An 18,845-nucleotide genomic window follows, 5' to 3' on the forward strand; every position below is an offset into this window, starting at 1 on the left:
CACCTGGGCTTTTAGCGTCTACGTAGTCGTTCGCGTCGCTTGTCTGTCGCTTAGTTTCTCCCGAGACGTATAAGACAAACCAACTATGCGACTGACAAGCGACCCAAACGACTTCGTAAACGCCAAGAGCCATGCGAGAGAGAAACCTCTGCTCGCAGGTTAATTAGAACGCCAACAAAAATATTTCTTAAAATCCATTTCGAATTTGGATATTTCTCTTTCTTTCTAAATCATTTGAAATGGAAACGACCAATGCGTTCATATAATCCCGTAGTTTTCCTCGAAAACCAGTACTCGAATCCAGAACAAAATGGGCAAAGTCAGACCGAAGCGGCGCCACAGCGATACCCTTTGGGGCGGCCCATACCTATATAACTTATCTAAGAGAGTAGTACCCCCGGGTATTCAACTTTGCTGATGGCTTTCAATACCACAGGGTCATCCCAATCAATACTCGGGCACGTTGTTGAAGTAGGCGCAGAATGTCAAACTGAGTGGTCAGACAACTGTCTCTAAAAATTTCTGTTCAAACCAATAGTTCTTTTTCAAATTAAACTAGACTACTTGAGAATGAGAAAGCTGACGTCATAGCGGATAATAACAGGATGTTTGTTTAGCTTGTTTGACACAACGCTGACTCTCGTTTTTCTTCATACAATGATCCATTGGTTGACACATGTTAAACTGACTGTTTTGAAACGGCGACAATTTGGGCAATAAAGCTGGTTTTCAGGGGCACCCAACGACGGTTTCCTCCTAAATGAATTGAAAAGTTTCTTTTAAGCTATCCAGATTACTATTATAGATCTCTAGAAATGCATTGCGGCGCTATAAAATTGGTATCTGTTCGGTCATCCTAGGGGAACTTGAGGCTTTTCGAAATTACAAGGGCTTCTTCAATGACTTCACGGGGAATGCTATTTTCCCGAAAATGTTAGATTACGAAAGTGAGAAGTTTTCTTTCTACTAAGAAAAGTAAGTTTTCCCTTGTTGTTTATAGGGTAGAAAACAATAAGAAAATAACAGAGTTCTCTCTTAATTAGGTATGTACACTTTAATGTCTTTTTATATGCATTTTGGCTGTTTAGTTTTGACGATCTTGATTTATTCAGTTAACTGGAATGCTAGTTATGTGAAAGGGGTACCATTTGTCATTAAAAGGTATACGACAGGGGTACCCTTTCTGTCTGAAAACTGGTATATAAAAGGGTAAGGGGTTTAGCCTTCCCGTATAAAATTTTGTTGAGTACCCCCGTTCACATTCACTTTACTGAGGTGCACCTCCCGAGAAAAATTCTAAACTCAGGCCAGTACGTTTCGATGGTCTGCCACGAAGGCCAAGTCTTGACAGTAACAACAAACATAAAACGAATTTTCCGATTTTATTACGAATGGTCATGGGCGCAAGCCTCTCCGCAGCTGATACAAATAACAGACAGACAGATACTGCCAGTTTGTCTAGGACCGGATTCACGAAACAGTCCTAAATCCTCTAAGATATATCCTAAACAAAATAAAAGGCTGTTATTGGGAAACATTGGGTAGGGCATTTTTTTTAGCTTAAGTGGGCTTCGTAAATCCGCTCTCTAGACTACGAAATTAATAGCCAACCGAGTCACCCCTCCGTCTCTTTTTTTTTTACAGTACGCCAGCAATATCTCGCCAAATCTTGCTTAAGGTTAAACTCTTCCTCGTGGTTTTTACTACTGAGTTTCAGAAGTTGCAACGTTTTTTCTCTGAACTGTAGATTTGACCTGTCCACACCACTGCATTCTCCTTACTAATCTGCCACTTGGTCCTAGGCCTCACTACTTCTCTTTCTAGAGCCGGGCCCAGTCCCCGGTATATAGTATATATTCCTCGGGTACTGCAGTACAACAGACTACAATATTCTCATCTTTTTTCTCTGAGCTTCTTCTTCATCTTCCTCCTCCTCCTCCTCCTCTTCTTGGAAAACAGTTCGTGGTTGCGTGCTGTAGAAAGGACAAACAATACAAGAAAAATTTCGAGAACAATTGCGGATGCTACGAAATACCAAGGTGGGGGTAGTAAAGCCATGCTATGGTCACACTGCTGGGCTTATCAGGGATAATTTACAACAATGCTTAGGGAATTACCTTTTTCAGAATGATACCCCTTGTGTTAGTGTGAATTTGAGATGGACGACACCACCGGGTACTACATCCCCTACTCATCACGAACAACGTGTGGGTTTTTAACGTCCCACACACTTTATTATATGTGCAAGGGTTGTAAGACGGGTTTATCGTCAAGGCTTCTTCGAGAAGACTAGAAAGTCTAACCGTTTGCAGACGTCTTTACAAAGGCAACACTTTCTACTCAGTTAAAGACCCTGAGTCCTGATCCAGCAAGAATTTGAACCGCAGCGGCCTCCCGCTGTGGAGAGTGGCGCTTACCCAGCAGCCTGGTAATATCCGCCTTTTTCAAGTGAATGACGTCACAGAGTGTTGAGGTGATCATTCACAACAAGTTGTTACCAACCTCGCTTTGACGCGTCAGCGCTCCGCACGACGAAGCCCGCGAGAAGGGAGGGGGCTGGGTAAGAAAAGGTCATTTCATAAAATGAACTTACTGTGCATAAGCAGGTGACACCCAGTAAGGATCTTCAGCAGCAGCCTAAAGGAAATCAAATAAGAAACAATTTATGACAAACTATGTCACTTGACCACCGTTCAGACATTTAGAATCTGAAGCAACACAAAAGCAGACAAATACCAAGTCACACAAAGAGACAGTAAGACAGTCAGTCAGTAAGTCAGTTGGGCAGTCAGCAGGACAAAAAAAAAAAGGAAAAGTAGCCGATGTACAGTCACACATAAAGACTGGCAGACGACACGATAGTCGGATAGACAGACATTCGGAAAATCGCACAAAGAAGCAATCAGGCAGAGTCAAAAAAGAGTGGTCAATCTAATGGTTATTACTTTAGCGTGCTTGAGAATGGCTTCTCTCGGATGAGAATCATCTTTCATCTCTAGCGCCAGATTTTTGACCACAAAAGCTGACAGAGACATTCCAGACGTGACACGCCCACCATGACCTGCAACAAATACAACATTAGGTTACGTATCCTTGACTGTTACACAACAATCGACCAGACAATTGTCCTAAAGACCTTTTTTTTTTCGGTTTTAAATTCCCTTTTCACCAGAGAAATCACGGGTACATCAGGTTCACCAGGGTCTCACCAGGGTCTTCACGGTCTACTTCCTTTATGCCCTTCTCCCCAGTGTATATAATAACAATAATAATAAAAAGTGAGGCTCTTAATCTACAATATGTATCACGTTTATAACTCACCAGGGCCAGTCACAGGTAAATCAGGTCGATGTGATTTGACTGGATCTTTATATTACGGCCTGCCTTCATTACTCATCCACCCTCCCCCCCTCCCCCCGCTCCCCTTGTACACCTAGATAAACACTCACCAGGGCCAGTCACAGGTAAATCAGGTCGATGTGATTTGACTGGATCTTTACGGTCTGCTTCCTTCACTTTCTTTTTATTCTTAAATCGCTTCTCACGGAACATTGGCAGTGAATGCGCTAAAAAGACAAAAAATAATATCGAATTGTTAAATTATTTTATTCCCTTTAATAGACAACATACTCTAGGAATTTGGTGCTTCCTACCGGATTCCCCACACCGCCCCACCCCTCCCCCCCCCCCCGCCGCAAACCTCGTTCCCAGGGTTCTCTCCTACCCTATGGTGACGGGTAGGAGAGAACACTGGGAACGAGGTTGTTCCCCCTCTTGAGCAATTCAAGGCGGGTAATAAATATTGGAAAGGCAAAGCACTTTACAAACTTACGAGTAATAATTTGGTCCTTTAGAGGCATTTCTTTGGAAACAGCTTTCCTCTTGACCTTTCCAACGCAAAGTTTAGCTCCCCTTTGAAGACAACAATGGCAACTCATTAAAATTAAGTAAAACGGTGGTATAACTGAAGAAAGCAAGTGTGGGCAACCAAAAGCAGAGAGGTTAACTCACTTGTTACTTTTCTCAGGGTCAAAATAAACCTTAGTCGTTCCATTTCCGCAGCCGACAACAATTTGATTGAGTTTTGGATGCCATAAGCAGCTAACAACACTCTACAAAAGGAAGCAATTATAGTCACATTGTTGTATATATCAAGAAACAACAGCTTTTCAAACATTTTTCAATTTGCTTGTTTTCTTTTTTAGATAGCACGATTGCTGTGGTCTTGAATTGCAAAGCTTTTTGATTGGTTGAAATGATCACACTTGGTTACCCGCGCTTGGCGTCAGTCTTACTGGTCTCCTTTCAATTCTGATTGGCTGAGTAGATGGTACCTGTCTGTTATGATTGGCTAACTGTAAAAATACAGTGAGTTTGGTCTCAGGATACTACGTGACAAAGAGACAAAAAACACTTCATAACTTACAGATTCGATTACATCAAATTCATACAGCTTCCGCAATGAATCTCTTTCCATGAATACCAGACTACCACAACCCTGCGCAACAAATTCAAAAGTAAAAACATTTACTCCAGTGATAGAAAGATAACGAAAGATGTCAAGCCTACCAACCACACTGTCATTTGTTCACCTTCATAATACCATCGAAGAGAGTGTAACTATAATCCTGGACAAAAACGTCCTTGGGACAGTGACGCAATATTTCTGGGTGCCATAAAAAACACAGTTTAACCTTTTCGTTAATACCTTGCAGTTCACCCTCCCCTTATCTTAAACAATGATGAAACTCGAAAGTTACTCTGGATACACGCATCCAACGACGTTTGTGGGTGGGGGGAGGGGTTGGACATGTGTGCTTCAAAAAAAGCCCCACGAATGCAAAATTGTCCCAAGGCTTTTGTCCATGATTGTATCTCTGCAAGATACGCTACTGAATTCCTTTTACTGTTATGAATTTTTCTGTTTGTTTTTGCTTTGCTTTTTTCTCACTTTCAGTTTTCTTTTCTCATAAAAGAAAGAAATGCATCCTTCCAGTTATAATAGCTACCTGTCCCTTTTTTACTGATGTCCCTGTTACCACCATTTTGTCGTCCGGGCTAAACAAACAAGAAGTCCTAAAAAGACAAAAACACTGTCGTTAACCCGGAAAAAGTCAAGTCAAATTTAATTTCGGCTGCTTTAAAAGAACCAAAGATCAATAGTATTTAAGGGAACAATCAACTCAAAACTGTTAGTGCATTAATTGATCAATCAAAAACATAATAAAATGTAAAGTTCTCTTTTTCATAGCACCATACAATCACTGTAGCACAAGACAAGAAAGTGAATGAAATACAGCGGATTATCCCGGAAGTGACCACTCAAAGTGCGTAACAGACCACGTGTAAAGTGGTCCCCCGAAAGACGTTGAAAACAATGGAAAATTATGAAACCGTCACCCCAAAAAGTGGTCTCGGCGGCTTACCAGAGGAGGTCGTTTACGATAGGGTTCCAACTATGGGGCTTCGACAGCAAAGAATTTCGTGTTTTGGAAAGGTGGTCGGGTGTGGGATGTGGTCAATTATACCAGAAGTGGTCGAACATGCAGTTTCAACTGTATCAACTTGAAATATATAAATTCTGACCTCTCCGATTGTTTATAAATTGATCATACAGGAAGACATATGATGTAATCTCACCATGCTGGGAAATTTTGTTTATGAACAAGACCAAACTGATTAGGCTCCATGTCTCCAATCGACACGGAGCAGATACTCCTTACGGAAATTGCGACATTTAAGCTAAAGGAAATGATTATTTTGGAACGAAATTTGCTAGTATAAAATGTGGCCAGTTAAAAAGACTAAAATAAGCGATCTAAGTGGGAATGAGACTTACTGTGGATAAAAATTAGGCAAATTCATTGCAACGTTGAGAAATCTCTTGAAATTTCTAATATCCCATATCTTCAAAGTGTCATCACCTAGAACAATAATAACTTCAGTCAATAAAACACTAAGAAGCATCAAGTTATCCAAAGTACGGAGTTCTACCTTGAGATCTAACGCCACAAATAACAGTACTAAGACAGGCCTATCTTATTAACTAAGCTACAATCCTCGTCAAAAATCTTGAAACACTTGTTTGCGTTTCCCCTTCCCCAATGTTGATTTGGGTATTACAGTGGTCTCAGTGCTTCAAAATACGCTTGGCTCAACATTTGGGAGGGAGAGGGCACATTACAGTGAGAACAAAAGTGTGGGGAGTAAATCTCAAGAATTTGCTAGAAAATTCAAGGGGAGCGGTGTCTGTTTCAACGATTTGTGACGAGTATTGTAGCTAGGTGATCTTTTACTTGCTGGAATCAATACTAAGAGCATGGAATGTTATCATAACCAGTCTTTTTTCAGTTGAATTTGAAGAAATATTACATGATTATTGATTAATTAGATAAGATAGTGTTTCCTGGCAGGTATATCTTGACTTCAGGCACTCTTGGGATTGAAAGAGGAGCTAAACAGGAACAATTCAAGTTTTAACCATCACCTCCCCTGGATGCTAGTAAGCTTCCTTCGTGTGAAAAAGTCAGTGATGATGTGTCGCTACCAAATGTGTGAGCTGTACGCTGCAGGTAAGTTGGATGGATCTATTAAAGAAAAAACATCCAAAAAATATAACCCAATCTTTCTACTGGAATGCTGTAAGAACAGGAAATGCTTTTTTAACGTCTTACACCGATCGATACAAAACTAGCGCATCAAAATCCAAACAACTTGAAGTTACAAACAAATAGTAAACGTCTGTTACGTGACGTTACACAAGTTACATGAAAGTATATATAACAATTATTCATTTGGTATTTACCGAGCCGTGAAGTGACGTAGTAAATATCCACCACTAGCCATCGACACTGAGAAAAGCCATTGTGCTCGTAACTTACGCGAGTTTGGCGTCGCTCGGAGGTGAATATCACTGGACATACGGAGTTTAAGCGGCCAATCAGAGGGCGCGAAAATCATTATCCACAGTTTTAGTAAAATTATACTAAATTTTATTAACCTCTTCTTTTCGTATGTCTTGACAATTGAACGCATGTTTTGGTATTCAGTATTTTTTGTAGCTGTGCATTTTCGCTGGGCTTCGCTACCTTCTGTTTGTTGACACAGTTGAACGAACCTCTATACTGTAAATCCTCTATTGAACCCCCCTCTCAAATACCCCCCCTCCTTTTCAGGGGAAGAAAGTTAATAGGCCCTCCCCCCCCATCTCTTTTAACCACCCCTCCCTTCCCCCTTACTATTCTTCACTCATAAATGATAGACTGTATTAATCTATCACAACTGTAAACGTTCGTTGCGGACTGATCTGGGATGGTTTATTCACCAACTGGAAGTTGGGATTTGTTTTTGATCCTCGGTTGCATGACCTCCAACTTCCTTTACTTGAGCTTTTCCACTTTGTATTGACTATTCTAGTTCTTTAAGGAAAACTAATGCCGTCATCTTTGCTAAATTAAATAAGCCCCCCCCCCCCCCTTCAAATAAGCCCCCGGTCTCTATTAAGCCCCCCTTCAAAAGTGTTTGAAAGAAATAAGCCCCCTCCCCCTCCTCCCTAAGGGGATGTAATAGGGGATTTACCATATAACGAACTCCTCGGTATAACACTCCAGTAACAGTATACAATATAGAAAAGAACCTCGATATAACGAAACCTTGTTACAGCGAAAATATTTGCCAGACCCTTGCCTTGTCCCTTTGTTATGATTTTATCGAGGTTCCACTGTATTCGAAATCCTTCTTTTCCAAAATTTGAATAGAGAACCCCTTTTTCCTGGTAAGCAGAGCGTAAAGCTAAAAGGTGATACCGTAAAATTCCGAAAATAAGCCCTTGGGCTTATATTTTTCAAAGGCCATTTTTGAGCGACTTATTTTTGAAGGGGCTTATGTACGGAGGGAAATTTGCGTTTCAAAATCGATTGGGCTAGCCTTATTCTTGGAAGGAAATTTACCGTTTCTCTTTGTTTTACTTTGTACTTGAGGTCAATTTCCAAGTACAGGCCCCGAGGGGGGGCTTATATTTGGAGGGACGATTTAACGGAGGGTTTTTTGCGTTACGAGTTTGGGAGGCTTATATTTGGAGGGGCTTATACATGGAGGGGCTTATTTTCGGAATTTTACGGTATTCATCCTCCACTTCTCTTTCATAAACAAAACGAATACTTTCTTTACGTTTTCATCAACGGTCAAACCTAGCGCCTTATTTTTATCAGCCACATACTGGGGTAGGGAGGGGACGGGAGGTAACATGGTCGAGTGGTTCAAGCTCGGAGGCTTTCGTTCGGACCACTGACCAGATTTGTTTCTTGGTAGTCGCCAATTTCAGCAGCTCGGACATGCTTCTAAATAACCAAGCCATGTTAGGGTTTTCAATCATCCTATGTTTGAGTGATTATATTTGTTAGTGATTATGTGGTTGCATTGCCTGCAAACCAGCTGGGATAGTCATGTACACTTCCACTATTCAAAAGGCAATGCCTCATGCAAGACTGCCACAATGTTTGTTAAGAAACCGATCGATTTTTTAGTGTGGATAGCCCTGCTGACTTACAAATGGCTTTCTGGTGTCCCACGCTTGAATAGAACCATCCTATTAAAAAAAACAAAATGAAACGAGATACTTGTAATAACAATATCACAGCAAACCCTGACGGCAATACTAAAGGGGTGGATCAAAGTGTTGAAAAAAATTTAATGTCCCGAATGTAAATGTAGAAATATTATGGACATTGGCCTGGCTTCAGCAAACTCTTTGTCTACTACAAAAACTGTCAGGTTAACACCATTGTAATGGTGTTTATAAGTGAAATTATCTATGCGAAAGTATTACTGTAAACAAACAACTATTAGTTTTGCTTCCTAACAGAACATTGTAAAAAAATAAGTGAATAAACAACTGTACCTTAGCCAAGGAACCGGTTCATTTGTGGGAAATAGTTAAGAATAAACTTGCGAAATTAATAAAAAAAACGCAAGCGCCCAACTAAAAAAACTTCTTCCCGTGCGAGTGCCTGTCCTTCAAGATGAAATCTATCCCTCGAAAGCCACGGAGTTATTATAATTATTTTACGCAACTACCTACATACAATTGAGACTTCACGCAGCCTAATCTTCCCTCTCTCTTTGAGCAAAATAGAACTAAAGAAACCCAGCAATTACATAGACTTGAGCCATACAAGTCCAGTGTCCAGTGACGAAACACGAGATACAGTGAAACAAAGACGCAGACAGCCCTAAGCTTTCTAGTCCCATAGTCAGTCTAGATAGTCAGCAGAAATGTAGGTACATTTTAAGACCTGAGGCTGCAGGTTCGTTTTGCTTGATTTGGATGACAATAGTTATCCTGACGAATGCTACTAATGCTATTCAAGAAAACGTTATGACCATCATCGGTAGGGACAATTAATCTCATCTGCATCGGCTTACTTGGCATGCAGCTGCTATGATTCGTCCATCTCTGCTAAAACAACAGCGCGTGGGAATTGTTTTCTTTCCTAAACAAATCACAACAAAAATAATTTTGGCAATTATTATTCCAATAATAAGTTTATATACAAAGTGCAGTATATTAAGTTACCCATAGCCTTACCTTGTTTATTCTTCGTTTTAATGACAGTTTTGTTCTTCTTGGGGTTTTCAGTGTTCCATATTCTAACAGTCCTGTAACCAGGGAGATAAAAAGGCTGATAAAATATTCTTTACTGTCACCAAACAAATCCAAAACCATAAAAAACTGCTCAACCTGCGAGTTTCTCAGTGTCCCGAACTAACTGAAGACACTACGGCTCATCCTCTGTGTTACCATTGGTAACCATTCACGAATGATGTAAGACAAAGAAAACAAAAGGTTCAAATCAGAGTGAAACTTCACTAGTCCTTAATATACCGAGCCATGACCAAGGTAAATCCAAGAGATCAAATTGGAATTGCGAATGCTGGTTCTTTGAGGGGATGGTAAAACTAACGTAAGTACAGAGAAGAGAAACGACAACAAACTCCACTCATTTTATGGCGTTAACGCTGGGAGTTGAACCCAGGCCATGTTAGGGCGGTATTGGTGGAAGGCAAGAGCTCTCACCACTTCACCACCCCTACTCTCCATTAACAACATTAGTTTTGATTTAAACCTTTGGCAAGTCTTGGATTGCATGACTTTCCAAAAGTACTGCATAGATGTTTTGCAGTAGTTTTAATGAAAGTTGATGAGAAGCACTTTCCTCATAACTACCATATACATGGTGGTTCTACAATGTACATGTAACTGTTGAGTGTGTGAATGAAATCCTTAAGTGACCATTCAAATGAAAGTTACTGAGCAGTACATTTCTAGGTTAATATTTATTCTGCTGTACAAGGTAACTCTTAGTTAAAAAATGCAGATGAAGCGTGAACAGTACAGACGCTAGTTCTAATGCTATACTATCTGTGTCAGTGCTGCCTCATTTCAAAGGTATTCTGTGAGCAGTATCTCTAATGAGTTTTGTGTGAGCCAATGCTAAACCTGAACAAGACAACATAGAGAAGACCAACAAGGCTGGCTATAACTTCCACAAGCATGGACGAAAAACATACCCATCATCACTGCAGGAAATAAATTCATCTTTAGTCTTTGGATTCCAGCAAGCATTGTGTAACATGGCAACATGGCCCTGTGCAGAATAAAAAAATACAGCATGAAATTTATATATATATATATATATATATATATATTTAATATGTCTGTTTATTTCCTATAAAACTACAATTACACAGTGCATACTTACTATTACACTAATAATACTAAAATAAACTTACTTAAACACTTACGCAGTAACCAAAGCATAACAATTACACAGTGCCTACTTACTGAAATAAACTTACTTACACACTTACGCAGTAACCATAGCATAACAATTACACAGTGCCTACTTACTAGTACACAGTATCTTAAAGTAACAATATAATGCAACAACAATTATAATAATACTAAACCTAACTTATAGAAGCACAGAGCCAGAGGTTATCGCCCATTTCCTAGTAAATTTTTCTATTGTATTGTTTTTCATACATATATATTTCTCTGTCTCATATTTATTTTTGACCTTTAGCTTGAAACCAGTTATATTTGGAAGCGTTTCAGACCTTCTACAATCCCAAAGATATACCTTAGCAATCAGTGGCAAATAATTGAGTAAGGGGCATTTAGAGGTTATTATTCCTATCAATACGTCTTGCAGAGTAAGGTGAAAGAATTCCTTTGTTAAGGAATAGTAATAGGATTCGAACTGTTTCCAGAAAAGCTGGGAGTACACACAATGGAAGAAGAAATGAGGTAGCGTTTCCGGTTCTGAATCACAGAAAGAACATTTATCATCCGCAGTATAACCTATCTTATATAATTTGCTGTTAGTGTATAATATAGAATTAAGAATCTTGTACTGAAAAGCTCTAACATATGGTTCGAAGGCTAGATTATGAGGCAGGATAAAAACCTTTTTCAGTTGATCATCAGTTAAGTTAAAATCATGTTTCAGAAATGGTGAATTATTTGGAAACTGTGCTTTTCTGCTTTTACTCAATAGGTAATAATCTTTCGACTTCTTTTTCAGCGCATCAAAATCCTTGTTATCAATTCTAAAAGAGATGGGGGTCAGCATGAATGGAATGAAACAAAGAGAAAGAAAGAAATGTTGGAACAAACGAAACTAGACATGCAAACAATAAATTATTTTTACTGAACTTATAATCTTTAGTTCACTAGCTTCCCTTTGCACCTGTGCTAGAAACTTCAGGACAATGACAATTATGTTGAAATTTAAAGGCCCAAACATTACGTTTCTGTCTGCCATACATTTACACTGTATTTCAGTTATTCAGGAATTCTTACTAAAAGTAGGTGTTCCTTGCTTAGCCAGTTAGAGTGGTCAAGAAATTAATACATCAGGAAGTTAGAGCAGTAAGAGGAGTTAGATCATGGAATTATTCACTTCATCTTTCAAATATTGTCGTGGACTTAAACACTTCAACAAATGTAGATGATGAAGATAAAATACCACAGCTTTTCAAAAAAGTCTCTACCCTTGAATAACAGATGCTTGCCAGGTATAAATACTGCAATTCAATTCACAAATAATGCCTGACTATTCAACCTAATAATAAATTGTGTACAATCTTAATATTTAGGTAAGTTCCATTGTCAGTGCAAAACATACCTTAGTGTTAACCATATCAACAATATACTGGTCACCTTTCACACATTCAAGAACCTCAAACCCATCCCTGTCAATAACCTTGGCCTAAAAGGAATAAAATATGACACAGAAGGTTACTCAGTAGATGGGACTGGGTTTAAAGGAAAAGAAGTGCACAGAGATCCCTGCAATGAATCTAATGTAAACAGAACTGTGTATACCTGCGCATTGCCAGCAGCAACAAGAACAACATCACCAGTGATACTATACTCTATGGATTTAATCTGATGACATTCAAATGGCTGAAGTGTCCTAAAAGCACGGCGAGATGCATCCATGGCATTGAAATCCCAAAATTTTACCTGAAAAATAGACTTATTATACTATAGAACTGTAGAGTAGAGTGTTCTTTACAGTGGTCATACGTCAAATTGAGGAAGAAAATAAATGTTAAAGGTCCTCTGCATGAAATTTAAAATACATTGTACATACATGTATTTTCACATAGACACTTAACATGCTGGGCCTGCAGGACCCAAAAACCTGCAATCAAGGAATTAATTTTGCATTTTTTATTCCTTTGAACTCAAATTTTGCAGGATGGTAGAACTCTGTATTCCAAAAAATCCTATGCTTTTTGCTTTTTTTATTTTAACGGTTTTTGGCGGGAAAATGATGTCACAAGATTGACAGCAAAATTTAAATTTCAAGTTATAACAAAACAAATAAATAATTTTGAAAGAGCTTGAGGTGATAGAAACAAATGTGAAAAAATTTTGGGCAAAGCTCATTTGCTTTAGAGAAATAGCATCTTGAAACATACTTATGTTTCTAAAAATAGTAACAGAATGGCGGGAAATTCAAAAATCAAGTTTAATAACTCTTTAACTAATTGAGTTTTTGAAAAAAAATGTTCACATTCTATTCTATCATGCCGTGCTTTTTTAAATTATTTATTTGTTTTGCCATATCTTGAAATTTTAATTTTGCTGCAATCTCATGACATCATTTTCCCACCAAAACCATTAAAATCAAAAAACAAAAAAACATGGGATTTTTTGGAATACAAAGTTCAACCATCCTGCAAAGTTTGAGCTCAAACGAATAAAAAATGCAAAAATAGTTCCTAGGTTGCAGCTTTTTGCATCCTATGGGCCCACCGTGTAACAATGATTCAAATAATTTTAATCCTTGATTCAGTCATCATTGCACTGTCAAGGCATGTGATTTTATGGCCAGCCTAAAAATATACAGAACTTCAGCAAAATAAAATACTCCAAAATGGCACAAGACATTCTGTCATCTCTCATCGTCCCTTGTTGAAACACATACCTCAAAATCATATCCTCCAGTCACCAGCCGTGATCCTGATGGATCCAAGGCAAGGGCAGACACCTTAAACAGAATTCTTTAAGTTAGCACTCAGTTAATATAAGTACAGTACCTTAAAACTTAATCATTTACCAGTGATATCAAGAGCGCAGTAATCACGTTTCTTCTTTTCAATCATGTACAAACCCTACAACAATGCATCACATCTATCAACTACAATACATTTTATACTTTTACAATGTATTTGGTCAATTAAATCACAGTCATTATTATAACTATTATTTTATGTCAAAGCAATACATTGTAACACCAATACCATCAGTCCAGCAGTTTCTCTGCCCAAAAAGGCATAGATTTAGAAGCAAAAACAATCAAACAAGAAACTCAACTGTTTTGTTCCCATGATCCAGTGAAATTTCATGACTCACAGGGATACGACCTTCCAGGCTCTGAGAAAACAATAATAATATTGTTATTATCATTATTAGTTTTCTATTTATAATTTAAACATACTAAAAATGAAGTAATTTGCAAGTGTACCTCTTGATCATCATCATCATTTTCTCTGTCATCATCATCATCGCTGTCTTCCTTCCTTTCTCTGTCAGATGTCTCAAGAGAAATTTTAATTTCATTTTATAAAAATAACTAAAAATAGTGCGTGCACTCTGATTGAACGAGAGGCATGTTTGCGTGAGAATATGTAAACAAAGTTGTGACATCAAGATGTTTTGCTTTGCATGCACTTATCACACAAGCACAAAATTGATAAAGGTTTTGAATTGAAAACTCAACAACTTTTCTTTATTTTACCAATCAACAAACATTTTACAAACATGCTATGTCAATTTTTTTCGCTTAAGAGAAATTATCACCTGACTTATCACCTGAGATAAAAATTAACTACAACATATACATGCTTGAAAAATCTTGAAAAAGTGTAAACAGGACTTCAGATAATAACCGTGCTTAGAAGCATGTTCTTTTGCATAATTATTAGTAAAAGTAGGTCCACAAGAGAGAACTGCACAATTGCATGTGCGGCCCCATTCTAGAAACTCTATTGAAAATGCCACCCCATTATAGTCAATCCAGTCATGAAAATACGATCCCATCCAGCGACACATCCCCATTAGCCTCTTATAAGGAAGTACCCCCCCTCCCCCCCCGGGCCTTGAAATACGTATTCTAGTTGATTGATAAAGATAAATCAATACATTTAGCTGTCAATAAACTGTAGATTAGACCGAAAATCTTGCACAAAGTACAGCAGAGCTTCCTTAGCTTCCTTAACAACATGGAACTTTATAACAGTACAGAGTAACCGTTGAATATTAATTATTGTTAACAAACATTGCCCAATTTTTACAAACCTCTATTAAGCGGACACTTGGGAAGGTCCCGAAGGTGTCCCCTTAATAGAGGTTTCACTGTATTGTTTTCATTTGAATGGTCACACCTTAGCATTATTTTAATTGACAAAAAAATGATGGAAGCGGCACATTGAGGGTGGAGCATAGATAATCAACAGGATAACACTGCTCAGTAGCTTTCATCTGAATGGTCACAACTACCAAAGACACTAATATTATTTATTTGTAGAAAAAGATGTAAAATAAGTTACATACAATAATACAATGATATGTTTTTTGCCAGTTGTACCTTTTTGTCCATAGCTACTGGTGGCATGATCACAAATGGTGCAGGATGATCTTCAATATCATCCTCAGAGGGATCTAAAAAGTACAATTAATAAAAAGTACATTCTGATTGTTTCCTTATATAGTGTAGCTGTATATATAGCTCTCCTTGTCAAGACGACAGGGCACACCATGTAGGTAAGAATGTTAATAATTCTCACTTTAATAAATGAATGGTCATTACACTGTGTTTTCAGCTCTCAGTCATTGCCTTTTCTGATGGTTTTTTTTATTTTTAATAACCAGTTACTAGGGAAACATTGTACACAAACACTCTTCTTCTTCAGTGAAACATGAAGTGGAAAAGCAAAAAACTAAAATTAAAACTCCAACCAACATACTACATCAATATAAACATTCATGCACCTGTGACTTAATACTCTTACAGCTTTACAGAGTTATTGAAGGAAATTTCAATTTCAAGTTTGACCACTCAAATGAATTCATTTTGGGAGAGCTCTAATAAACAGTTCTATAAACATATCCATTATTTTTAGGACCAATAATCGTTTGAACAAGTAAACATGTGGACAGACAAACAAATGACAGCACTTCTTTGCCTTATGCAACATAATTTTGTTTGCTGCTACTTGTTTTAAACATGCTTCTTATAGTTTGTCCCTGGCTCAGCTCTAGATTTCAGGGCTTTTTTCTTAAGCATTCTCCATTAAACTGTTCTAGCAACAGATTTGCTTTCAGAAGAACAGGAATTTTGGCTGCAGCACCTTTTCTTCATGCCACAAAAAGCACAAACATTTGTATAAATAACAATTATTCACCGAAGCGAAGGTGGCTAGTGGTGAATATTTACCGAGGCCGTGAAGTGGCGAGGTAAATAGCCACCACTAGCCACTGACAGTGAGGTGAATAATTGTTTTAGTACACAGCTATTTCAAGAAAGGTTGTCAGGAAAAGTGCACACAACAATCATGAAAGGCATTGTGGGTGATTTCGAAGTCTCTTTTGTTCAAAGAAAGTTGAAAGAATTGGCATGAAAGGCCATGGAAATGCGTTTGTAAGTGCTAAAGGAAAGTAATAAAAGTAGGTTTGACAGCTACAGTCGTCAGGAACAGTGTATTGATCATATCCCGTATTTCCTTTCGGGACTGTCACGTGCACATTTTTTCCGACAACCTTTCTCAAAATAGCTGTATACTAAAACAGTGAGATAATTAAGCACAAAAATGATGATTTTTAACTCATTTTCTGCTTGCCATTTATTTTGGCGCACAATGACCGAATGTCTGTGGTTGTCGCTTTTTCTTACCGACAAATAAAACTTTTGAAGGCATTTGTTTAGCTCTTGTGGGGAAATTTCTTTAAAAGGAGTTGTAAATTCTTTTTGTATTTAAAATCATTATGTAAAAAAGATTATTACATTTAGTTTTAGGATTATTTATGAACAAGTCAACTAAATAGTAAAGTAACACAAGACTTCATTTGCATTTGTAAACAAAAAACATTTTCAACGGTTTTATTAATAAATTCAAGTCAAAAAGACACTGTTAAAACTTTCAAACCGAACTTCGTCACCTTCCCTCGTGTATTTTGGGAACAGCTTGCTTGATTAGTTGTGAAATTTCTTTGTTTGTTACGGCAGTAAACCAGGAAGGCATTTTGCTCGCAACTTACACAAGTTTGTATCACTCGCTCAGAGGAACTGGAGGTGAATCAGTGAATAGTGCAGCGATATTCACTGACTGAGTAGCCAATTAGAGTGTGCGAAAAACACTATCCACTGTTTTAGTATATACTATAGATTCTAGTACATGTGATACTTTTCAGACTCTGTAAACAATTCCTACAAGCCAGCCACGCCAGCCACTAGCCAAACAATGCTTGCACTTTGTGATGCCTTGTAGGTTTTGGAAATGACAGGAAGACTTTCTCCAACATTCCAGCAACTCTTTGAGAGATTTTGGCCTACTCAAGTTGGTTTTACCCTCACTCAAGCAGCAGTATTTAGTACTAAGCATTTCTTATCTCTCTAGTAAGCTAACTTCACAATTTGTTAAGTTTCCATTTTTTAGTTTCCCTATTGAGCCTCTGTATGGGTATTTCCGACAAATTAAAATTATGACAATCGCTATTGATGAAATGACAGTTTTAGAGATTTAAGCGACGATCGCATGACCATTCCCAAGTTTGACAATGTTATTTGTGCAAATCTACCAAAAAGTATAATGCACGTTAAAAGCTGTTTTGCTCATTAAACCTATTGCTTTTTTATCATTTATTTTCTTGTTTCTGTTATGGGGTTGTGATTGCTCAAGCTCGCTAGTGGCATCACCACCGTAAAAAAATCATTGTTTTGCAGCCTTTCATGAAAAACTAACGATTTGATGGAAAATGTGCGATAAAAACAACGTCTGTAGGTACCCATAGAGAGGACTGTTGCCATACAGACATGCACGTTTGTCTTTAATGGATCAAAATGTTTGTCTGAGTCAGTACTGGGTGACTCATAGGATTCCATTTGACAAAATATTCCTTAAGTCATAGTGCATAGCAATTAACAAGTATTATTTCTACATAATTCTTCAGATTTTCTCTCTAATACAATAAATTACATTATTGGTACCTTTCTTTCTACTGCTGGATAGTTCCACAGCTGTCCTTTTTGCTTTCTCAAACATATCTTCAACATTAAAATGCTTTGCAGTCTTTTTTCCTGGTTATAAATTTAAGAAAAATTAATGTGAGGTCTGGTTACTGATTTATAAAAGGGAAATCCACTGACAACTGTTATTTCCAAAGTTTCCAACTTAAAAAATAAACAAAGTATTAAACGAACCTCTATTTAGTGGTCACCCTCTTTAAGCGTTCACCTACCTAAGTCCCAAAAAATATTCCTTCAATTACTGTACAACTGACATGTGTTAAGCAGTCACCTCTATTAAAGGAACAGTATCCCATTACTGTGCATGCACCAAACTTTGATTTTTGGACAGGATGTCGCAAAATCAAAAGATGCGAGGAGAGTAAGAGAACCTTGAAAAATCCGTTTGCATTGCGCTTAGTAGAGTTCGATACTACACTAAAACTTCCCAGGATTACAGATCAATGATATATTGTTCCCGTTGAGTTTTGATTTGGGCAAAATAGGGATTTTTTGGAGTTACTTTTATTGCCGTTGGCCAGAGGACCAAAACATGGGAAGTACTTTGATCCCGAGTGAAGGCTTGTTTCTTCTACCAGCTTCCATACAAGCTCAGATAATTGCGAAAGGAATACGCAGAAATGAAACAGCAACAACAGAGACTGTAAGAAAGAAACCATTGACACATGGATGTGACTGAGGAGATCTTGTGGAATTAAGCTTCGTGAAGCAGAATGTTTTGCAACAATGCGTTAGTAAACTTTTAAATGAACCTCCCTACGGCCAACAAAATCAAACAAACAGGCACTACATTTTTAGAAAAACTAGTGCAATGAAATCATAATATAATTTTTGACTAACCTTTGCGATAATTCATCGCGCTGAGATTGCATTTTTATTTATATCTTTCAAACGTTTGAAGCTAGAATGCGAGCAACTCAAGCAAATATTACTGGACTTGGAAAAATTGACCTCTGACACAAGTTTCACATAAGAAAAGCTGTTTTTAAAGCGAGTGGAACAAGATTTTTGGGTTGCGAGGCGGCC

At 37.8% G+C, this 18,845-nt stretch overlaps 1 protein-coding gene across 1 annotated transcript in view; it reads right to left on the reverse strand.

Annotated features, from left to right (window-relative positions):
• Positions 1–1,368: 1,368 nt before the first annotated feature.
• Positions 1,369–18,845, reverse strand: part of LOC140945478 (WD repeat-containing protein 70-like) — a 22,141-nt gene continuing 4,664 nt past the window's right edge. Inside the window, exons 4-24 of the mRNA XM_073394499.1 lie at positions 17,781–17,870; positions 15,162–15,235; positions 14,040–14,111; positions 13,889–13,948; positions 13,500–13,562; positions 12,389–12,529; positions 12,189–12,272; positions 10,570–10,646; positions 9,587–9,657; positions 9,424–9,491; positions 8,549–8,587; positions 6,488–6,587; positions 5,840–5,924; positions 5,010–5,076; positions 4,427–4,498; positions 4,012–4,112; positions 3,833–3,912; positions 3,450–3,566; positions 2,946–3,061; positions 2,594–2,637; positions 1,369–1,973 (exon numbers count right to left, since the gene is read on the reverse strand). Of these exons, the coding sequence (XP_073250600.1) occupies positions 1,883–1,973; positions 2,594–2,637; positions 2,946–3,061; positions 3,450–3,566; positions 3,833–3,912; positions 4,012–4,112; positions 4,427–4,498; positions 5,010–5,076; positions 5,840–5,924; positions 6,488–6,587; positions 8,549–8,587; positions 9,424–9,491; positions 9,587–9,657; positions 10,570–10,646; positions 12,189–12,272; positions 12,389–12,529; positions 13,500–13,562; positions 13,889–13,948; positions 14,040–14,111; positions 15,162–15,235; positions 17,781–17,870 (1,712 nt within the window). The 3' untranslated portion in view covers positions 1,369–1,882. The remainder of the gene's footprint in view (positions 1,974–2,593; positions 2,638–2,945; positions 3,062–3,449; positions 3,567–3,832; positions 3,913–4,011; positions 4,113–4,426; positions 4,499–5,009; positions 5,077–5,839; positions 5,925–6,487; positions 6,588–8,548; positions 8,588–9,423; positions 9,492–9,586; positions 9,658–10,569; positions 10,647–12,188; positions 12,273–12,388; positions 12,530–13,499; positions 13,563–13,888; positions 13,949–14,039; positions 14,112–15,161; positions 15,236–17,780; positions 17,871–18,845) is intronic.

Source organism: Porites lutea, chromosome 1 (assembly GCF_958299795.1).
Source record: "Porites lutea chromosome 1, jaPorLute2.1, whole genome shotgun sequence".
Taxonomy (NCBI): domain Eukaryota; kingdom Metazoa; phylum Cnidaria; class Anthozoa; order Scleractinia; family Poritidae; genus Porites; species Porites lutea.